Consider the following 22,296-nt stretch of genomic DNA (forward strand, 5'->3'; position numbering starts at 1 on the left):
ATCAAACTACGTTAGTTTGTAAATTTAATTTTATGTAATCTCTTTGTGACTAAAGTATTTCTCATGAAGAATAGAAATTATAAAACTCCAGCTATTATTTCATGGTCATACTTTTCAAGAGATCACAACTGAAAAGTTACAATGCTCCCTTCTTGGTAGATTTTTTTCCCAATTAGTGGTACTTATTTTTGTCCTATAAAAATAATGGGGAAAGCTGCATCTTAATAACCTTGACTTTATTTATTTATTTATTTTTGGAGAAACACATTCATCTCACACCAACCCATACTTGCGAGCCTTCTACATATTTCCAAGAAAAAAAAATTGTGAGCCGTGTTGAGGTTGCAAAACCAAATATCATGGAGGCCGAAGACATAAAGCCCTAAAGAATCATTTCCTTAAATAGTTGGCGGGCCTTTTTTTTTTCATCTTTGAGTACTGAAAGGAGCAATTTTTGCATCTTGTTCGATTCAGGGGGACCGAAAGGACTGGCCGGCGTCACTTTGCCACCGACTCGAAGCTTTTTTTTTTTTTTTTTGATGAAAACATACTTTTCATTGATGAACTTCTCTATAAAAGAGACATTACACATTGAGGAGTTTTCTCCATGTCTACGATACAGTCTTATACATTTAGAGCATTCTTTCCTAGTGTATGTGCAATTATATTTCCTTCTCTTTTGATATGTATGATATAACAATCTTCAAAGCACTGCATATTAGCTCTAATGTCTGAGATTAACAAACCAAAATAACTGAGGTCCTGCATCTGAATAGTCTGCACTACCACCACTACTTTTTTGGAATCTCCCTCTATGATAGTCTTCCTCAAGCCTAACTTAATTCCAAAAATAGTTGCTGCCAATGCTGCAAAAGCTTCTGCTATAAGAGAATCTGGACCTAAGTCTTGCTTCTTTCTCATGGTTGCCAAAATGTCACCCTTTTCATCTCTAACCACCATACCAATGCCTATTTTACAGAGTTTTATCCACACCAACATCCCAATTGATCTTGTAAAAACCTAGAGCAAGTTTAACCCATTATAGATTATGTATTAGGGAGACTATGGATGATGTTCCTCAGTGTTTCAAAAAAGAGCATCTCCTGAAGCAGTTGGTTGACATTGTACATCACTGTGTTAGGAGATAAGAAATTATCTTTGAAAACAAATTCATTCCTCCTCCACCTTATTTTCCGTAGCACCATTGTCAATTCTACCATTTCAGTCTTGTTCAATCTGTTTATCATATTTCCCAGAAAATCCTTTATGCCTCTATGATTCACCTGGTTTTTTTGGATTTTCACTGAATACTGTCCCAGTACATCATTCGCAGTAACACATTCCAATAATATGTGTTTAGTTGTTTCTGGCTCTTTTAATCAAAGAGAACACATAGGATCATTCAATATTTTCTTTTTGTACAAGTTGAACTTGGTAGGTAAAATATTAATAGAAGCTCTCCATAGAAAAACCTTTGCAGCAGGAGGTATTGGCATCTTCCAAATCCTGGTCCACACTTCATTGTTTTGATTGCTTTGTGAGTTCTGTCCTTTGTGATCTTTCTATAGTTCTCCTGATAATGATAAACACTTCTGACTGTAAAGATCTCATTCGATGTACCTCTCCAAATCAACTGGTCTGGCCTATTACAAAGACTTATAGGAATTTGAATTAAAAGCTCAGCCTCTTCCTTAGAGAAAATATCTTTAATCAGATTAAGCTTCCATTTCTTTGTATCTGTATCTATAAGCTCCTCAACTTTAGCTTCAGGCCCTAAAAATCTCATGGCACTTTGAGGTTTGAAAGAGGTTAGTTTTGGTAACCATTTGTCTGACCAAATAGAAATTGTTTTACCATCACCGATTCTCCAAATGGTCCCTTTTTGAATCAAAGGTCTAGCATGTAAAATACTTCTCCATATGTAAGAGGGCCTGCAACCCATCTTTGCATTAAAGAAATCAGTGTTTGCAAAATATTTATACCTGAGCACTTTAGTAGCAAGTGAATTTAGATTTTGTAAGATCCTCCATCCTTGCTTTGCAAGTATAGTTGAGTTGAAATTTTCAAATTCTCTAAATCCCCAGCCCCCTTGATCTTCGGTTTCCCCATTTGGTTGCAACTAATCCAGTGCAATTTCCTCTCCTAGTCTTTCTGTCCCCACCAATATCCTCTCATCAATTTATTGACTTCCAAGAGCATGCCTTTTGGGAGTTTGAAAACACCCATATAGTAAGTTGGTATAGCCTAAATCACTGACCTGAGTAGAATTTCCTTCCCTGCTTGTGATAAAAATTTCAATTTCTAACTACTTAGTCTTTCTCTTACTCTATCCAGAATTCCTTTGAAAGTTTTAATCCTTGATCTACCAACCAAAGCAGGCAAACCTAGATAATTTTCATAAGATTCTGTTGTTTTAACCCCTGCAATGCTTATGATTATATCTTTGATTTTTGGCCTTGTGTTTTTACTAAAGAATATGGATGTTTTCTCTTTATTCAACCTCTGACCTAATGCCTTTTCGTAAAGGTCTATCAAATATAACAACCTACACCATTCAAGAGAAGAAGCCTGACAAAAAATCAAGCTATCATCTGCAAAAAAAAGATGATTGATGCTGATTTGACCTTTTCCTGTTGGGATTCCATTAATCATACCTGAGTCTTCTACTTTATCAAGTAATTTGTTAAGAGCCTCTGCACATAAGATGAAAAGGTAGGGTGAAAGAGGGTCACCCTGCCTAATCCCTCTTGTAGGTTCAAATATTGGTTGTGGGCTCCTATTAATTAATAAAGAGTAAGACACAGTTGTGACACATTTGAGAATAAGATCAATCCACTTCTTATCAAAACCCATTCTCTCTATCACTGCCTCAATGAAACTCCACTCAAGTCTGTCATAAGCTTTGGTCATGTCCATCTTCAATGCCATATACCCCATTGGTCCCCTTATCTTAGAATACATGGAATACAGTGCTTCAAAAGCTACTAGAATACATGGAATACAGTGCTTCAAAAGCTACTAACACATTATCATAAATTAGCCTTCCTTGTACAAACGCTCTTTGTGTAGGAGATATGATGTCTGGTAGAATAGGCTTTAATTTGTTTGCTAATACCTTGGCTATAACTTTGTAAATGATATTGCACAAACTTATGGGTCTGAATTCTGAAGTTCTGTTTGGTTTTTTGGTCTTGGGGATGAGAACTATAAAAGTCTCATTTATATTGTTGGGCCAAATGTTAGTATTTAGAGCTGAAAGCACAACATCACTGATGTCTTGGCCTACAATATTCCAATGTTGTTGAAAAAATCCTGCTAAGAACCCATCTGGACCCGGGGAACTAAGATGATTCATATTGAAGATGGCCTCTTTCACCTTTGTGTTTGTGAACTCTTGGATCAACATGCTATTCATTTCTTCAGTAATAGAAGATTGCATAGACTATAGGCATTATGTCTGACATGTTGGGTTTGAAGTAGTGAAGAGGCTTTTATAAAATGTTTGGAAAGTTTGGTTAATACCTTGTGTAGAGGTATGTGTCTGCCCTGTCTCATCACAAATGCTGCTGATATAGTACCACCTCCCAATTATCTGCCGAGTTGGTCTTCCTCCTTTGGGATGCACATGTGTGGTAGAATTTTGTGTTTTTGTCTCCCTCCTTAACCCATTTCTATTTTGCTCTTTGTTTCCACTTCAAATCTTCTATCTCAAGTCTTCTATTAACTTCTTTTTGAATCTGTTTTATCTCCATGTCGTGTCTTCCTATGTTCCTTTCTTGTAGTACTTTCATCTGTGCTAATTTTTCTTCAATATCCCCTCGGTTTGCTTTATTAATCTCATTTCCCCAATTAATCAACTTGATCTTGCACCTGTTGAGCCTTTCATAAATTACTTCTATTGTCTTCTCATTTCCCGAATGATCATTCCAAGCTCCATAAACTAGTTCCTTGCACCCTTCAGTTGGTCCCCAAATAGCTTCATATCTAAAAATTCTTCTCCCTTTACTTCTGATTGGGCTTCTAGTATTTAATTCTATGGTGATTGGATTGTGGTATGACGTACAAACAGTTGAGCTAGAAACAATGATCTCAGAAAACAAGCTAAAACATTGATGGTTCCCAAGAGCTCTATCAAGCCTTTCATTAATGAAATCCTGACCTTCTCTATTATTGACCCAAGTATATTTATAACCCTGATAGCCCAAGTCATATAAATCACTATCAATCATTGCTTGTCTAAAAGATTCCATTTGAGCATTATGTTTGGAGGAACCCCCATGTTTTTTATGTTGCTGTAAAATTTCATTAAAGTTTCCCAAATATATCCACGCCTTGTTATCCATTGGCTTTAAAGCCCTTAATAGCTGCTGGCTCCCTTCTTTTTGTGCAGTAACAAGATTACCATAAAAACCTGTAATTGCCAAATGTTTCCATTTTCCTGTTCCATTATATTTAGAGAAATGTGATAATTGGTATAAGAAACCAATTCTATATGACTGGAAGATTTCCACAAAAGTGCTAACCCACCACTACTGCCTCTACTATCCACCACAGAACTTCTATCAAAACCCAACATATTCCTAATTCTTTCAACCCTCTCCCTCATACTTTTAGTGTCTATCAAAAACACTATGTTTGGGCACTTTGTCTTCACCAAAAAGTGAAGTTCTCTAATTGTTCGAGGGTTCTTAAGCCCTCGACAGTTCCAGCTTAAACAATTCATTTATGTTGGTGGGGCTACTCAACAGCCTCCGCCATCCAGTCTTGAGTTATGCTCCTTTCAGGAATGAGCAATTCTTTCAGTTTTTTTGTAGGTCCATGTATTTCACTACTTACACTCTCTGATCTATCTCTCTTCCCATCTCTTGTCTCAGTACTAAAGTTATCATTTTTCATTGAAATTATTCATTCCAATTGAAACTCTCTTGCTCTTCTTTTCCATCCCCTTTTCTTTTTTGTAGAAGAGTCTATAATTAGAGAATCCATATTGGATTGGGCAGAGTTACTTACTTGGTTGGAGCTTTTGTTCTGAAAAACATGAATTTCTAGTGGAGAGTCTTCTGTTATAGGGAATTTCTGACTCTCCTCATTACAAACTTTCTTCCCATTGTTAATGATTCTACTGGTCATAGCCTTCTCCTGCAAGGGCCTCATTTCTTGGTAGTTATTTTCTTTAGTAATCTCAGTGGCTACCTCAGTTTCTATCCTTAGAAGATTTATACCTTGTGCTTCTTCCATAGGTAAAATAGGAAGTTGCTCTTTCAAATTCATCTGATTTGGAGTAGCCTGGTTTCTGTTTCCTTTTCCCCCATATCTATTGTCTCCTCTTCCAATTGAATTGATGGTTGTAGCTCTCAGCCACTGACCATATTGGGATTTTTCTTCTACCTTAGTCTGACTCCTGTTTTTTGTGAAAGCACAGTTCCTATCCAGATGCCTAACAATTCTACACTGGAAACAAAGAAGTGGAAGTCTTTCATTTTTAAACTCGATCCATCTTTGGGTTCTATCCATCCTTATCAATCTTCCTCTTGCTAAAGGTTTGGTAATGTCCATATTAAGTCTGATTCTAAGAAATTTTCCCCACTCAATACCTTCCCCATCAACATCTACTGTAATTACTTCTCCCACAGAAGCACCAATACTTTCCCCTCCTTCTATATTCATAGCTGCCAGAGGCATACCGTGTAACTGAATCCAAAATGGTTCGTGTGTAAAATTTATTTCAGTAGGAGGTGTGCTGCTATCAAAATCTTGGACACAAATCAAGTGTTTATCAAAAGACCAAGGTATGCCCTTAAGAACACGCTCAATATCCACTTCCTTATGAAATTCAATTATAAACCTATTATGCCCCACTTCATTAAAAACAATCCGGCCCTCTGGGTTCCAAAGTTTAGTCATGGTCAGCTTTAAAGCTTCCCTGTTTAAGCTTTTTTCCATAACTATAAAGATTATAAGACTTTTTTTACCTCTCAGTTTTGATCTCCTAGTTGCTACTTCAGAGAGTGGAACTTCCAGTTTTTCTTCCTCTGTGAGATTAAAGCCTTCCCACAGTCGTTCTAATTCATCCTCCATGATAAAAATTTAGAGATTCTAGCTTCGTATAATCTGGAAAACTAGTAGTATTTGCTGAAACTTTACCCACCGCCTTACCCTTCAAAAAGGAAAGGATCGCCGCCTTACCCTTCAACAAGCAAAGGACAAAAAAAAAAAAAAAAAAAACCGAGCAGTGCCACCGACACAAAGCTGGAGGAGCATCGCTGCTGCATTTTGTTATATTTTTTTTTTAGTCTAAGATAAATGAACAAGGGAGAAAGGGGTCCGGTTCTGGGATCCCAAAGGCACAACTCAGTAAAACAAAAGGTCTGCATTAATTCGAAGTAAACATCGCCGGTTCAGATTTGGGCTTATTGAAATGCAGTTCCCAATCGTATTTTGAGGTGGCACCGAACACGAATAACAAGTTTGGCGACTGGCAAGGCTATTTGCCCATTATGTTGTTTACTAAATAAGCATGAACTGCTCCGAAACAAACATATATATAGTCATGAGATCAATGCCTCATTAGCTTTATCAAAGTCATCTCTAAAATTTGATAAAAAAAAATATATATTTTTCATAAGTCTAAAACTTCTCGAGCCATGATTAGCCATTAGATTTATCAAAATAATAATATGATATTATTTTTTTAAGAATAATATTTTTAATTTATTTATTTTTTATATTTTACAATTACATTAACCATATCTTACAATTACACTAATAATATGTTAATTAATAATTTTTGGAGGAAACAGCGTATTGCCTTTTTTTGGAGGTTCACATCTTCTCCCACTAGTCAATAAAGCAACCACAAGAGAACCCATAAATTATAATAGCATAATAGGTCTTAGATGCGTATTAAATTAAAAATTAGGTCATTGTGGTCAAAAGGTTAAAAAACAAGCAAGATCTAAGCCTACCCCAAGAATCCCCATTTGTTATGATTGACATGATGGTTAGTGTATCACCTGTCAGTGTCACAAGTTCATTCCAAACTGAAAGTATTCAAAATTAAGGTAGGTAAATTGTAACCGTTAATCTAAAAAAAATACGTTGAGTCAAAACAAGTTGACCCGTTAAAATATAATTACTTAACAGATCGATAACGGGTCAACTCATTATGACTCCTATTGCACCCTTCACTTGACTCCCTCACATTCATCTTGCCCCCTTCCTCTCAACCTTGTCTCGCCGTTAAATCGTCAGCTTCTCTCCAAATCTCCACTAACAAGATAAGTTAACATTTCAAACCCTAGCACTTAATCTCAATCTCTGGTATTGATATATTGCTTTGATTTGATTTGGTAGATGATGATGATTTGAGATTTTTCCCATCATTCTTTATTCACCAAGCTTCCTCTCTAAAGATTTTCACGGGTTTGGCTCTCCCTTTTCTTGGAGGAAGACGACGTTTTGAATCTCCTTCCCGATGATTCACAGTGCCTTAGATCTCTGACTGTGGTAACCCTTTCTTGGTTCTCCTATGATCTTCTAACGTGGCGACCCAAAGAAAGATTTTTTCTTGGATTTCCTACCGTGGCGATCCAACATTTTTCTTGGTTCTCTTGCCGTTTCTTTGAACTCAGATCTCCCCATCTAATGTCTTTCTTGTTTTTCTTTTCCTACCATTTCTTGTTTTTTTTTTTTTCACCGTTATACAATGTAACTTTATGATGCGTCTACTTCGATCAAGTTTCTTTATCTTTAAAAATAAAGTTCTTACTCAATTTCAAAAAGGTCCAAAATATCCTATATTTCAAGCACAAATTCAAGGAAACGTAGGCCCCATTGTATATAATATTTTAGCATACTCAAGATGTCGGCACCTTTTTTCCTTTTTTAACAAAGTTATATGGCCTGAGACCATTCATTTTGCTTAATTTGGCTTATTTTCTTATTTTTGCTCATTAAGCTTTTGGCAAAATGGATTATAATTTTTTTTATTTCTTATTTGAATTCGCAGGTCTAATGTGGTATATATATAAAGTGAGTCATCCATTAATTATTATTATTATTATTAATATGCTCAATAAATATTATAGGATCTACTTCATGTATCTAGCTATATCTGTGTTATCAGTATTGAAGATATTAGAATTCTAAACAAAATTTTTAAAGATCTTACTCCCAGCTTAAATATGCATGTGAGCTTAATTAGCTAAATGTTTGAAATCTATGTATCTAAATAGGAGATGCTCTCCTAGCTTACAGTGATCATGAATATGCATGAATGGGTGCGTTATGATGGCTTGTTAGTAAAACTTCCTAGAGTCAATTACCACCACTATTTTATTATAATTCCCACGTGAAAATGTTATTTCATAATTCAAACCTAACAAAATGAGAGGAGCATTTTCCCACCTGTTATTTCCAACCAAAACACATTCATTCTCAGAGGCGGAAAGCAATTAGTACTTCCAGTAAGCTATCAAAGGTGACATTACAATAATTTCCAGAATTTCATGATAAATCTACTACTTGTTGTTTGAAAGGAAGACAATTTCAAATCTATGATCTCCTAATCGTGATCTTCCAAGCCAAAATCTATAGCTAATTCAAAGCAAAACTAATAAAATATGGCATTAATATTGTAAATCTTTCCAGAGAAGACTATACTCCTCGTCCTTAATTTCCCACCATTTTTCTTTCTACTCGGACCGGTTTGCGTACCTCTCAACCTTATCATCATTGAGATTAATCCCTACCATGGCCTCGCCCAACCCGCAGCTCACCTCCGCAAGCACATCTGGGTCACTGTAATGGGTCACGGCCTGCACAATGGCCCGCGCTCGCCTCGCCGGGTCCCCGCTCTTGAACACTCCGGAGCCCACGAACACGCCATCGCATCCCAGCTGCATCATCAGCGCAGCGTCGGCGGGGGTCGCGACCCCGCCCGCAGCGAATTGCACGACGGGCAGCCTCCCGAGCTGCTTGGTCTGCATCACGAGGTCGTACGGCGCAGCGATCTTCTTGGCGAAGGTGAAGACCTCGTCGTCGTCCATGTTCCTCAGTACCCTGATGTCTCCCATGACCGAGCGCACGTGCCTGACGGCCTCGACCACGTTGCCGGTTCCGGCCTCACCCTTGGTGCGGATCATCGCCGCGCCCTCGCGGATCCTCCGAAGGGCCTCGCCGAGGTTCCGGCAGCCGCAGACGAAGGGGATACGGAAGTTGTGCTTGTTGATATGATTGTCCTCGTCGGCCGGTGTGAGCACCTCGGATTCGTCCACGTAGTCGATCCCGATGGCCTCCAGGATCTGGGCCTCCACGAAGTGCCCGATGCGGGCTTTGGCCATAACAGGGATGGTCACAGCCTGCTTGATCTCCTTGATCAGCTGTGGGTCACTCATGCGGGCCACTCCACCCTGGGCCCTGATATCCGCCGGTACACGCTCCAGAGCCATGACGGCGCACGCACCTGCCTCCTCAGCGAGCCGAGCCTGCTCGGCGTTCACCACGTCCATAATGACCCCGCCGCGGAGCATCTGGGCGAGACCCACCTTGACAGAGAACGGAGATTTCTTGGCGGTCTCGTATATCGCTCCATTACCGTAAACGGTGACCACTCCGGTGTCAGCCATTTCGAAAGAGAGAAATTTGTGGGAGTGTGCGGTAGACAAGAAAGATTGAGAGAATGAGGCCGTGGCGAGAGAGAGAAGGTGAATGGTAATGGTATTTGGTATATAGACAGGGATTTGTTTTATTTTATTTTTTTGGTATGTTTATTTTTTTATTATTATTAATGGTCATGAAAGAAAAGACGTGTCTGTCACGTACTCATTTTTCTGCTCATCGAGGAATAAACTTTTGGCAATACGCGAAAATTTGAAAAAAAAAAAAAAAAAAAAAAAAAATTGGACTTAATTGGACTTATTTGGGCGACATTGCACAGTAGATGTTTCGCATTTCCTAAAAACAGATTTCAATTTATTAAGAAATACAGAGATATTTTCACCTTATTCTATTTCATTTTCTCTCATTATTATAATTTTTTTTAATTCTTATATAAAATTTTAAAACAATAATAAGATTAAAAAATTATATTATAATAATATTTTATTTAATTTTTAATTATTTAAAATTATTTCATTTAATTTTACTATTTAAACGAAACTAACGAAAGAAGAGAGAAGAGAGAAAAGCCGATGGTTTAGGATTTCCCATCGGCTTCCACACACAATTGATTGGCGATATGCAACATTAGTCATCACTCATTAGGGACAAAAAGAGCCAGTTGGCCCTTTGCACATCTTCCATCCCTGTTAGGCTGCCTACCACTCATTTCCCAGTTCTATTTGCCTACTGATTAAAAAAAAAAAAAAAAAAAAAAAGGAAGAAGAAATTGGGCGTGGCGTTTCCCTTTGTTTATCTGAAAATCAATAATTTTTGTGGTTTTTAACTTAATTTTACCTCCATGAAAATGAATAATAATTCATGATAAAAAGCAAGAAAATAGAGTCAACGTGGAAGTGATTTGCTTGAGCAAAGTGATACCATATGTATATAAAAGTCCTGGTAAAAGGCAACCTACAAGAGACTATTAAAACTACAAAATTTGATCTTGCTTCCTAGCTAAAGCCAGGCATCCTTGTTCGAACGTCCCTCTGTTTTCATCTTCTCCATATTTTCCACATCCTCCACGAATTTCTTTTTCCGTTGAATCCAGCTCTTGATGAGATTACTATTGGAAGGCTGGAGGGTGCATGGTGGTGCTTGTGAAGGGAAGGTAGTTGATTGTTCCAGGAATTGCCTCTGCTTGATATCGGCAATGCAAAGCAGGGACTCTGGACACAGTTCTTGGGCAGAATATGGTGGGACTGGCTTGAAGTCCTGCAACTTCGAGTACTCTGTGATGAGGTGAAACATGTAATCATAGACCCTATCCATACTCAAGGTTTCCATTAACTTCTGCCCTTCTTTTCCTATTTCCTTAGCCTGATCAGCCGTGTTTACCATACCGCAAACAAAAACAAAGCATTAGAAACTGTGTTGTTAACACACCGAGGCTTAATTCATAAGCAGAAATACTGTGGATAGAACAAAAGTAGGAATGCCAACTTAGACATAAAACTGATGAAAAATAACAAGTAATTGGAGTTCAGATAGCACATAAGCTGCTATAGGATTTATCAATTCTCCACCCAATAATATTTAACAAGAGTCCTTTTTTTTTTTTTTTTTTTTTTCCTATCTACTTTTAATTCAGACAGAGCTAAAACCAAAAGGCATTAGTCTTGTTATGGTGAACAGAAATCTTTATATAGCATAAAGAGGAGCTACAAAGCGTTCAAAATTTCAAATGTCGTGAATCAAGGTTCACATTGTGTTCTCCATGCTATTTTTACAATGATTAATGGACACATGGAGTCTGCACGGGCTGACGTGACATGCCATGTCAGCAATTGTCAGATATATACTAACGTGGCAGTGCCACATCAGCCCATGCACGACTATTTTACAGACTTGTTTAATTATATCTTTTTTCTTGGCACAGCCACCAATACAGCCAACAGTGTTGTACTTGTACAGAAGGCTGTGGTGCCCGTGGTCATTGTCCTACAGTCATCATTTATTTCATCATTACTCATAAAACATCAATGTTGTCATCTTCATAGAAGTGGTTAAGCACGGTGCACCATGAAGCTTTAGATGACAACATCGCTTAAGCTACAAGAAGTACCACTAAACACTACTGCTACTACTACCATCCATTTTGTTTTTTTTTATGGGTAAAATAAAGTTTTACTGAACATTACTACCATCCATACCTACTACTATTGCTGTTAATCCTGTTAATCTACTGGAAGCATAAGGTGGAAATCTAATGAAGTCAGAAACGTAAACACCCTCTCATACCACTCAGATAAGTGAAAACATACCTCAGATGGGTGTTTAGTACCCCAATCAACAGCATACTTTATAGAGGGGCATAAATTGTTAGGTGAGACAGGCCAATAGTTTTTCTTTGGAATGAGACCACGACTGAAGAAATCTTCATAATCTGGGGATATTATTAATGCTAGAGAACCACATGATAGAATATACTTCAAGCTCACGGACCAAGCATAGCCTTCGGCATAAATTTTATACCTGCAGAAGAAGGGAGGGAAAGGGGGGACATAAATAATCAGCTACAAGAGGATGCACATATATACTGCTATAGGAAAATTAAACAACAAAGCAGATTGTCCTAAGGGAGCCCCCAAAGGACATCCTTAGCTTAAATGCGGAATTTATTTTAAATGGATCTTAGGATGATGCTGGTCGAGGTCCAAGCATCATTGATGCATACCGTGATAAAAAGAATACATGAAACATAAGATTGGTTAGTTTTCTTTGCAAGTTTATAGGGGGTTTTAAAATGTGCAATGCTCAGTGGCTGATTAGGATGTCAATCTAGATTGTATACCATATACATAAACCAAGGAATTTTATAAGCCATCCTTCACAAACATCAGGCAGTCCATTAAAGTACAAGGGTATCCATAAGAAGAGATGAGGAAAACTCCATGTTATCCAACCACCTGGATCAGCCAATGCAGTTTCTAAGACTGTCCATTAAAGCACAAGGGTATCCACGTGACTTTACAAAGAGAAGTACTTACTGGTAATTGCACTGATTTGAAAGTTTAGATTGCTCGTACCCAATTCTTGCTTCTTCTGCCCAATCCTGTAATGCATGGTAACATGACAACATCAAAATATAAACTTTTAGGTACTTTGTCCATCACTTCCATATGGTTTCTTATTTATTTATTTATTGTCTAAGTATCAATTGCATATGTTTTAAGTCAAGTAGCGGTCCACACATTAACTCCAACTTCACCTGACGCATGATTTGCGCTTCCCACATCCTGGAGTGATTGCATTTCAGTAATTCTATACGAACAGGGGACTGAACATCCGGATTTCCTTTCCAATATGCTCGGGGCCACTTCTTTGACCAACTAATACGTTGAGAACCCCGTTTAATGTCCCGGAACTCTTCATCCCAGGCCCTTAAATTTGTCTCCGGCCTGTACAAGAACCATTTTCATACAACAAATCCAACCATGCCTACATATGAAGGTAATTCCATTTCCAAATGCAAGAGACAATGACTGTAAAAAGGTTCTCAGGCTTGCGCTTATCAAGAAAATCAAACAAGTAGCCATACATGTTTCAAACAATTAGAGTTGTATGATCATATATTCAATTAAGAAGCAACATGAAAAAACCACATTTTGATTTTGAATAAGAAATAACAACTTCACAAAGATCTCCTAAATTGGAACCAATTGAGGAAGAATCAAACTCAGCTGCTGGTACACCAGATAAACCTGCAGCTTATACGCAGAGAATTGGAAGTCAAGGTAGTCTGGGATGAGCACATGACAGTTGTCTGCAAGCTGCTCTTGACACTTGGCAGAGTTAGTTAGGGAATATTCTTTTGTTGCGAATAGATGTTCACATTTTTGTACAAGTGTTGGAATTAGTTATTCTTTGTCCCCTTTCTGTATTGTTTTTCAATTCTGTATATAGCCTTAGGAAATTTATACTGATTCTTACACAGAAATGAGAACATTCTCTCAATCTTTCCTCACTGAGTTCTCTGTGTCGTCACTTTCTTCTTTCTTTTCTATCACTGCATCTTTTTCTTATATTTCTAACATGGTATCAGAGAAGGTTCTGTGACCTGTGATCCTTTTCTCTGCTGCCAATCATCTTTTTCAAAACCTTCTGCTCTCTACTTTACTTCTTTTTCCTTTCTCGTTAAGATCAACACTCAATGGCTGAAGAAACTCCTCCAACTCGCCCCTCTGGATCCACTAATCCTCCTCCTCAAAACTCCTCTCCTTTTGAGGATCCCAATAGCCCCTTTTACCTGCACCACAGTGATAATGCTAACACTATGGTGATCACACCACATCTGACAGGCCCTAATTACCTTTCTTGGCATCGGTACTTTACTCTAGCCATTTTGATTAAGAACAAACTTGGGTTTCTTGATGGAACCATTGAGACACCTGACCTTACTAGTGCTCTTTATATCCCCTGGCTGCAGTGCAACAATCTGATTCTTTCTTGGATTCTCAACTCCATATCAAAAGAAATTGCATCCGATGTCTCATATATCAATTCAACCAAGGTAGTCTGGGAGAAGCTTAAGGCACGCTTTGCACAACCTGAAAATGTCCGCATCTATCAGCTTCAACAGCAGCTTGGATTAGGGGTGAAAACCGACGTTGTTGGCACGGTTTTTGGGCAAAACCGACGCCGACCGACGTCTGGAAAAATGGGGGAGGCCCCGACCGTAACCGGTCGATGGGGAGGAGGACACCGATCGAGGCGGTTCTCTGGCGGTTCTCGGTCGGCGTCAGTTCTTGGCGGTTCTACTAAGAGAATAATGAGAGAGACTGAGAGAGAGAGAGAGATGCATAGGAGAGAGAGAGAGAGAGAGAGAGAGAGAGAGTTACAAAGGAGAGAGAGAGAGAGTTGCATGAGCAAATTCGGGAAGAAGGGGATTCGGGAAGAAGAAGAAGACTTTTATCGAAATGACGCCGTTCCACTTAAGTGGAACGGCGTCGTTTCAGACTTATTATTTTCTTTTACGTCCTTAATAAAACGACGCCTTTGATTTAATGTCAAACGGCGTCGTTTCCAGCATCTGTTATACTACTTATTAACTAAAACGACGCCGTTCCACTTAGGAACGACGTCGTTTCAATAAGGGTATATTAAAAAAAAAAGATTTTATTATATCGGTCGGTTCAGCGGTCCGGTCCAGCTTCAAACCGTGACCGAACCGCTGAACGTCAGTTTCTTGAAATTTCCACCGCATGCCGACCGGTTCTCCACCGGTTCCTGACGCGGCCGGTCGGTTTGCGTCGGTGGCAGCCGGTGCCATCGGTTTCTGTACAACCCTAGCTTGGATCAATTGTGCAGGGAACTCAGTCTGTAAGTGATTATTTCACCCAACTTAATGTTGTTTGGGAGAAGCTTCATAACTATAGGCCTTTCCCTCATTGCTCTTGCGGACTTTGTACCTGTAAAGCCTTAAAATCCCTTGGCGAGAATCAGGAAACAGACTGTGTATTCAAGTTTTTGATTTGTCTGAACGACACCTATGACAGTATCAGAGGATAGATCATTCTCATGAGTCCAATGCCTTCATTGGATAGGATTTTTTCCCTGGTTTTGCAGGAAGAAAGGCAAAGACAAGCTAGGACTCTAGTAATGCCTAATGCCGAATCTTTAGCTTTGGCCGCGCTTCACAGTCAAGCCAAGAAGAGGGAGAAAACTGAAATCACCTGCTATCACTGTGGAAAAACTGGCCACACCGAAGAAAAGTGCTCTTGGTTGATTGGTTTTCCCCCCAATTTCAAATTCACCAAGTCTAAACCAGGACACTCCTCTGGTACATCATCAGCTGTGCACTCAGCCAATCAGGTGGCTTCTCAAGGCCAGAAGAAAGGGCCTCTGAATGGTTCACAATTGCCTTTAATCGAAGCTCAGATTCAGCAGCTCGTTGCTCTTGTTAATGCTCAGTCTTCTCAGCTCAACCTCAATGAATCCACTCCCTCAGCAAATCAGCCCAAGACTCACCTTACCACACCCACCGATGCTATAGCTAGCAAGTAGCATGTCTCATTCCTCCAACATGGCAGGTACAAAATTCTGTCTATCTACTGCTTCTGGTGTACCAGATTCCTGCATTTTTTCTGCTAGTCATCATCAACATTTTCTCTCTCTTGTGCATCAAAAATCTAATGACTCACAACTCACACCTTGGATTCTTGATACCGGGGCTACAGACCATATGGTCTGCTCGGTTTATCTTCTCACCACCATCACTTGTGAAGCTCAAGCTTATGTTCATTTGCCTAATAGGACACAAGTTAAAGTCACTCATATTGGTACTGTGAAATTTTCAGATTCTCTCACCCTCACCAATGTCCTTTGTGTGCCTACTTTCACCTTCAACCTTATTTCTGTTGGTAAACTCACTCACAACTCTTCTCTTTGCCTTGTTTTCTAGAGAAAAACTCTGTTTCATACAGGACCTGTCTTCATGGATGACGATTGGTCTTGCTAAAGTCTGCAATGGTCTCTATTTTCTCAATCGTCGCTCCTTTTCCTGCAATGTTGTCAACAGTTTTCTTTCCTCCAGCCGCACTGCCAATCACCTCAAACTGCCACTAGTCAAGCCTTCAATGCCAATAAACCGCAGACTTTTGATCTTTGGCACTTTAGATTAGGACATATCTCATCAGAGAATGAATGTAATTCAATCCCATGTTCCTAATATAAAGTGTAATGAAGATATGCAATGCACTGTTTGTCATTTGGCAAAACAAAAGAGAAAACCCTTTCATTTGAGTAACTCTTCCACTTCTTCTTCTTTTGAATTAATACATTGCGATATTTGGGGTCCTTCTTCTAACCCATCCATTCAAGGTCATCACTAATTCTTAACTATTGTAGATGACCACAATCGGGTCACTTGGGTATATCTAATGAAATTCAAATCTAAAGTCAGAACTCTTTTGCAGAATTTTATCCATATGATTGAGACTCAATTCAATACAAAAATAAAGCAAATACGATTTGATAATGGATTAGAATTTCAGATGCATGATTTTTACAACTCTCATGGCATTTTACATAAAAAATCGTGTGTCTATACCCCACAACAGAACAAGGTGGTGGAGAGGAAGCACCAACATCTTCTCTCAGTTGCTAGGGCTCTCCTCTTCCAAGCCTCACTTCCACTCAAATTTTGGGGAGATGCAGTTTTGACTGCAACTCACCTCATCAATAGAATTCCAACCCCAGTTTTGAACAACAAATCCCCTTACGAGGTTCTCTTTTCTTTCATTCCCTCCTATACACATCTAAAGGTTTTCGGATGTTTGTGCTTTGCCTCTACTCTTAAACACAGTAGAACCAAATTGAGTCCTCAGGCAAAGAAGTGCATCTTTATAGGCTATCCACCTAGTGTGAAAGGCTACAAGCTCTATGATCTCGAAGATCATTCTTGTTTCATTTCGAGGGATGTCCCCTTCTATGAATCTGTCTTCCCTTTCCATAGCTCAAGTCCACACCTCCTATCAATCTTCGAAGATCAGATAGAATTCGCCAGCCACCAACATATTTACATGATTATCATTGCCAAGTTGTTCATGCAACTGCCAATCCACACACCCCTTCCACTCTTACTGCACATCCTCTGCATCAATACTTATCCTATGATCAGTTGTCTACCCATCATAAGTCCTATGCCCTTTCCCTCTCCCTGCTTCATGAACCTAAGACCTACCATGAAGCTATAAATTCTAAGCATTGGCAAGATGCAATGAAAGCTGAATTGGAAGCCTTAGAGGCAAATGGGACATGGACAATTACCACTTTACCTCTAGGAAAGAAAGTTGTTGGCTGTAAGTACGTTTATAAGGTCAAATTAAATTCTGATGGGACAGTAGAGAGACCTAAAGCCAAGTTGGTGACAAAAGGCTACACTCAGAGGGAATGATTTGATTACCAAGAAACCCTCAGCCCGTAGCCAAGCTCACCACTGTCAGAGTTTTTCTTGCATTGGTAGCTATCCATAATTGTCATTTCTATCAGTTGGATGGGCATAATGCTTTTCTTCATGGCGATTTGGATGAAGAAATTTAGATGGAGTTGCCTCCTGGTTTTCATTGCAAGGGGAAGTCATCTTGTACAGATAAGAGGCTGGTTTGTAAACTCCTTAAGTCTCTTTATGGCCTTAAACAAGCCTCTCGGCAATGGTACTCCAAATTTTTTGCTTCTCTCACTTCTATTGGCTCTCAACAATCTAAATCTGATTACTCTTTGTTTACAAGGAATGATGAGAATGGATTTATACCTCTCTTGGTTTATGTTGATGACATAGTCATAGGGAGTTCCATCATTGAAGCTATTGTTAGCGTGAAGGCTCAGTTTAAAATAAGGATCCGGGTGTTTTGAAATATTTCTTGGGTTTGGAAATTGCAGGTCAACTACTGGCATTCACTTATGTCAAAGGAAATATAGTCTCGAGATCCTTGAGGATGTAGGGCTCCTTGGATGTAAAGCAGTCAGTACCCCGATAGAAATTAACCATAAACTCTCTCACTCATCCTCGGATTTATTGGTTGATTCCACAAGCTATAGAAGACTGACCGGGAGATTGATTTATCTTACAATAACCAAATCCGATAGCACCTACGCTGTCAATATTCTCAATCAATTCATGGACAAGCCAACAGAAATACATATGCATACTGCTCATCGAGTCTTGAAATATCTGAATGGTTCTATAGGGTAGGGCATATTCTTCTCATCTCAGTCTTCTTTACACATCAAAGCCTTCAGTGATTCAGATTGGGCGGCTGGCCCAGAAATGAGAAAATCAATCACTGGTTTCTGCACATTCATTGGTGATTCTCTAGTCAGCTGGAAATCCAAAAAGCAAGCCACTGTTTCACGATCTTCTGCAGAGGCAGAATACCAAGCTTGGCTCATACCAGTTGTGAAATTGTTTGGCTTATCTCTTTACTAAAAGATTTCAATACTGAACATCCTAAGCCTACACTTCTATATTTTGACAGCCAAGCAGCCCTGCATCTCACCAAAAATCTAGTGTTCCATGAAAGGACCAAGCACATAGAATTGGACAGTCACTTTGTTAGAGAGAAGGTGCTGGCCAGGGTTCTCACACCAATACATATAGCTTCAAAGTTCCAGCTTGCAGACATATTTACCAAAGTCTTGTCTGCTGCCACTTTCCATTTCTTATTGTCCAAGATGGGCAATTTGAATATCTATGCCCATCTTGAGGGGGAGTCACAAAGATCGCCTAAATTGGAACACTTTGAGGAAGAATCAAACTCAGCTGCTGGTACACCAGATAAACCTGCAGCTTATACACATAGAATTGGAAGTCAAGGTAGTCTGGGATGAGCACACGACAGTTGAATGCAGACTGCTCTTGACACTTGGCAGAGTTAGTTAGGGAATATTCTTTTGTTGTGGATACAAGTTTACGTTTTTGTAAAGGTGTTGGAATTGGTTAGTCTTTGTCCCCTTTCTCTATTGCTTTTCAATTCTGGATATAGCCTTAGGAAATTTATACTGATTCTTACACAGAAATGAGAACATTCTCTCAATCTTTCCTCATTGAGTTCTCTCTGTCGTCACTCTCTTCTTTCTTTTCTATCACTGCATCTTTTTCTTATTTTTCCAACACAACTGATTTAAACAAAAGAAACAAGAAAAAAAAAAAAAAAAAAGGTTTTTTTGCAACTAATCCCGATTCCCGACTAATCCCAGGTGTCTGGAAAGAGCGTCCAGACTAATTCCGGGCTGCAGAGGCCCTAGGCAAGAATTTCCCACAGCACCTCGGGTAGTCCAATATTTAACCCCATAAATAAATAACAACAGAAATAACGAATGATTTAAACAAACTAAACAAAACAGGAGGGTTTTTTCCCCTCCAATACTTTTTTTCCTCCCCAATACTTACCAACCCCAGAAAGACCAATCAGGAAACGGGATATCGAAGTGATCCTCAGTGGTGCAATAACGAAACAGCGGCAATGGCATAGACTTGTGCTCGGTCATGTTGATACGAGGCCTATCCATGCAATCAAACATCATATCCACATCAGGTACCTTCCCAGGATACCTCTTGAGAAGCTGCAACAACCCCCATATAGTAAACATCATTCGGCTCTGCACGCACGTATAATACAAATCCACGTACAGCTTCCCAGCAATGATCACGACTCGGAAAGCCGCGAATTTCTGGGCTTCCGCCAAATGGGATATCGAAATCCCGGTCCGAGCCCAGGGTTTGAGGTCGTGGTGTATCCACCGGAAGAAATCCGGGCATTTCTCGCTCGGTTTAGAGGGATGAGCTCGGGGCTGTTCGGGGATGGTGCTGGTGCCCGAGTGACAAGCAAGGTAAGAGCAATGTATGATTTTGTAACCACGGGCTTGCCGAGTTTGTTCGCCGAAGGTCTTGGCTGGGAACAGGTGCCACGGCGTCGGGTCTAAGTTGTGACCTGCGACGGTCTTGGTTTGGGAAGCAAAGTCGTCAACCTGTTTTATGAGATTCCGCAAGGAGAATCATAATCCAACAAAAATGCATACAAGAAAAGGAAGTTCTGGAACAGAAGGAAAAAAAAAAAAAAAACAGAGGACGTGAATGATGAAATGCCGCAGCACAAAGTGGAAAAAGAGAGAGATACCTTGTAAAGGAGGAGGGCGGTGATGGAAAACGCAGCCAACGCAGAGACGCCAGGGAGGAGATAGGAGGGCGTACGAGCTGTGTTCTTGGGGGACAATCCCATGGCTGTGGCTGCGTTGCCATTTGAAATTTGAGCTCCTCTCTTTCTAGTCTCTGTGTTGGCCGTTGGGACCCAACAACGAAAGCAATCTGTTGCCTCTCCTAAGTCCTAGGCTCCTAGCTGAGAAAGAACTGTCGCCTGCCTCGCCTATTCTAAAAGAATAATTCTATTTATTCTTTTCACACGTCATATATTATTTTTATTTTATTTTATTTTTTAATAAATATGTAATATATAAATAATAAATAAAACAGTTTAATTAGTTTAATAAAAATAAATAATATAAAATATAAAATATGATTCCTCTCTTAGAAATTGGATGGTGTCTGGCACCCCTATTTTTCAACTTTTTCTCTTTAAAAAGTATTACAGCTATGATTACCTTTTTAAGGGCAAGAAAATACAAATATAGGGAAGGATTAGGGTGATAAAAAGACAAAATCAGGGTTTCCTACGTAAAAAAACAACACCACCAGGATTGAAAACAGAAAACGTGAGATATGATGCACACGATTGGAATGTTTCAATCTTGTACGTTGAAGACATCCATCTTTGCAAGATTGCACGTTGAAAATAAACAACATCTGTACTTCATTGTTTGAACCCAAAAATGGTTGAAGTTGCTTTGGATCCACCTCTTGCCTTTGGCCTATGTACTCGTGTCTAAGTAAAATATCTATTTAGTGAAATAATAGTAAAATAATTTGAGTTAAAATATTTTATTAAATTTTAATAAATAAATAAAAATTAAATAAAAAAATTATAAAGTTAATAAATTCTTTGGATATAATTTTATTTTATTTTAAAATTTAAAAAAGTTGTATTATTTTTTATGTTTATTTAGGAGTTTAAAAAATTTATAATAATTTAATAATAATTAGATGAAAAAGTTAAATATTTAAAATTAAAAATATTTTTTATTTGAATGATATTTAAGAAAAAATATCTAAAAATATGTGATAACATCTGAAAGTACTTATATTTCGAAACAATGTTGTGTCACACATTTTTCTTGGAGCTAGGCCTATGACATCCTGGAAAAGCGAATTGCGTGTGTCTAAAGTTACATTTGAATAGTGAGAATATCTGAGAAGTATAGAAAATATTTATAAATTGTAGTAAAAAAATAATAAAAAAGTAATCATAAAATATTAAAAAGTAAGTAAAAAATAATAAATAATAAAAAAATAAGTAAAAAGTAATAATAAAATAAAAAATAATAGTGAGAGTAATTCAAATACTCTCACTTGCCAAACACATCCTTAGAATGAAATTTTTGCTTTTACGTGAGCTCTCCATATTATTTTTGAATAATAATGGACGTACAACATTTTTTTTTTTTTTAACCGACTCTATCATATAATTTTCTTTTTCCACGTTGTCTTTAAGTAAGAAGGTAGTCATGCCATAATGAGAGTGGACCTACTCACTTGGAATTGGACTTCTGTTTTCTTTACTCGCTAGATTCTTTTTTGACCCACATATAAAAATGGGCAAACCCAATTATTCTGCTTAATGCTAGGGGTTCTTTAGAGATTTACGATAGGGACACTACATATGAGGTTTGGTGGACACGTGTTTTCCATTAGATGATACAGACCGTTTAAGGTGAGAATTGAAACCCCTAATATAGTACATTATAGATTGTATCATACACACACCTATGCGTTCTCTCTAAGACCACTGACATCGGATTAATTAAATACCAGTCACAAGTATAAATTCTAACTAAATTTTTTTCAAAATCAATTGTGTTGGATTAGTCAAATCACTTCAAGTTAAATTATGAGCTATAATAAATAGAAAATCAAAATCATATTTGGTGAGTTACTGCTCACCGACTAAAAGAATATTTTATTAAAAAGTATTTCTACTTTTCTCACTCACTCTAGCGTCTCCTGTCTCCTTTCCTTTCTCT

At 38.4% G+C, this 22,296-nt stretch overlaps 3 protein-coding genes and 1 long non-coding RNA gene across 4 annotated transcripts; 1 reads left to right on the forward strand and 3 right to left on the reverse strand.

The window, feature by feature from the left end:
- Positions 1-4,357: 4,357 nt before the first annotated feature.
- Positions 4,358-6,078, reverse strand: LOC121239512. Its single transcript, XM_041136768.1, has 2 exons — positions 5,011-6,078; positions 4,358-4,438 (listed from the first exon to the last, which is right to left on the reverse strand). The coding sequence occupies exons 1-2, from the start codon at positions 6,076-6,078 to the stop codon at positions 4,358-4,360; spliced, it is 1,149 nt and encodes a 382-aa protein (XP_040992702.1).
- A 2,409-nt stretch (positions 6,079-8,487) lies between these two features.
- LOC121239022 (probable pyridoxal 5'-phosphate synthase subunit PDX1) lies at positions 8,488-9,710 on the reverse strand. Its single transcript, XM_041136135.1, has one exon. It carries the CDS (start codon positions 9,624-9,626, stop codon positions 8,694-8,696), a length of 933 nt encoding a protein of 310 aa, XP_040992069.1. The 5' UTR covers positions 9,627-9,710; the 3' UTR covers positions 8,488-8,693.
- An 813-nt stretch (positions 9,711-10,523) lies between these two features.
- LOC121239024 (protein O-glucosyltransferase 1-like) lies at positions 10,524-20,540 on the reverse strand. The gene is made up of 6 exons (XM_041136136.1): positions 20,280-20,540; positions 19,553-20,130; positions 12,872-13,061; positions 12,651-12,715; positions 11,925-12,135; positions 10,524-10,980 (listed from the first exon to the last, which is right to left on the reverse strand). The coding sequence occupies exons 1-6, from the start codon at positions 20,379-20,381 to the stop codon at positions 10,618-10,620; spliced, it is 1,509 nt and encodes a 502-aa protein (XP_040992070.1). The 5' UTR covers positions 20,382-20,540; the 3' UTR covers positions 10,524-10,617.
- LOC121239025 lies at positions 14,951-16,265 on the forward strand. Its single transcript, XR_005935228.1, has 3 exons — positions 14,951-14,982; positions 15,229-15,692; positions 16,086-16,265. It is a non-coding gene; the product is annotated as an uncharacterized LOC121239025 (long non-coding RNA).
- Positions 20,541-22,296: the final 1,756 nt, after the last annotated feature.

This window comes from Juglans microcarpa x Juglans regia, chromosome 7D, assembly GCF_004785595.1.
Source record: "Juglans microcarpa x Juglans regia isolate MS1-56 chromosome 7D, Jm3101_v1.0, whole genome shotgun sequence".
Lineage (NCBI taxonomy): Eukaryota > Viridiplantae > Streptophyta > Magnoliopsida > Fagales > Juglandaceae > Juglans > Juglans microcarpa x Juglans regia.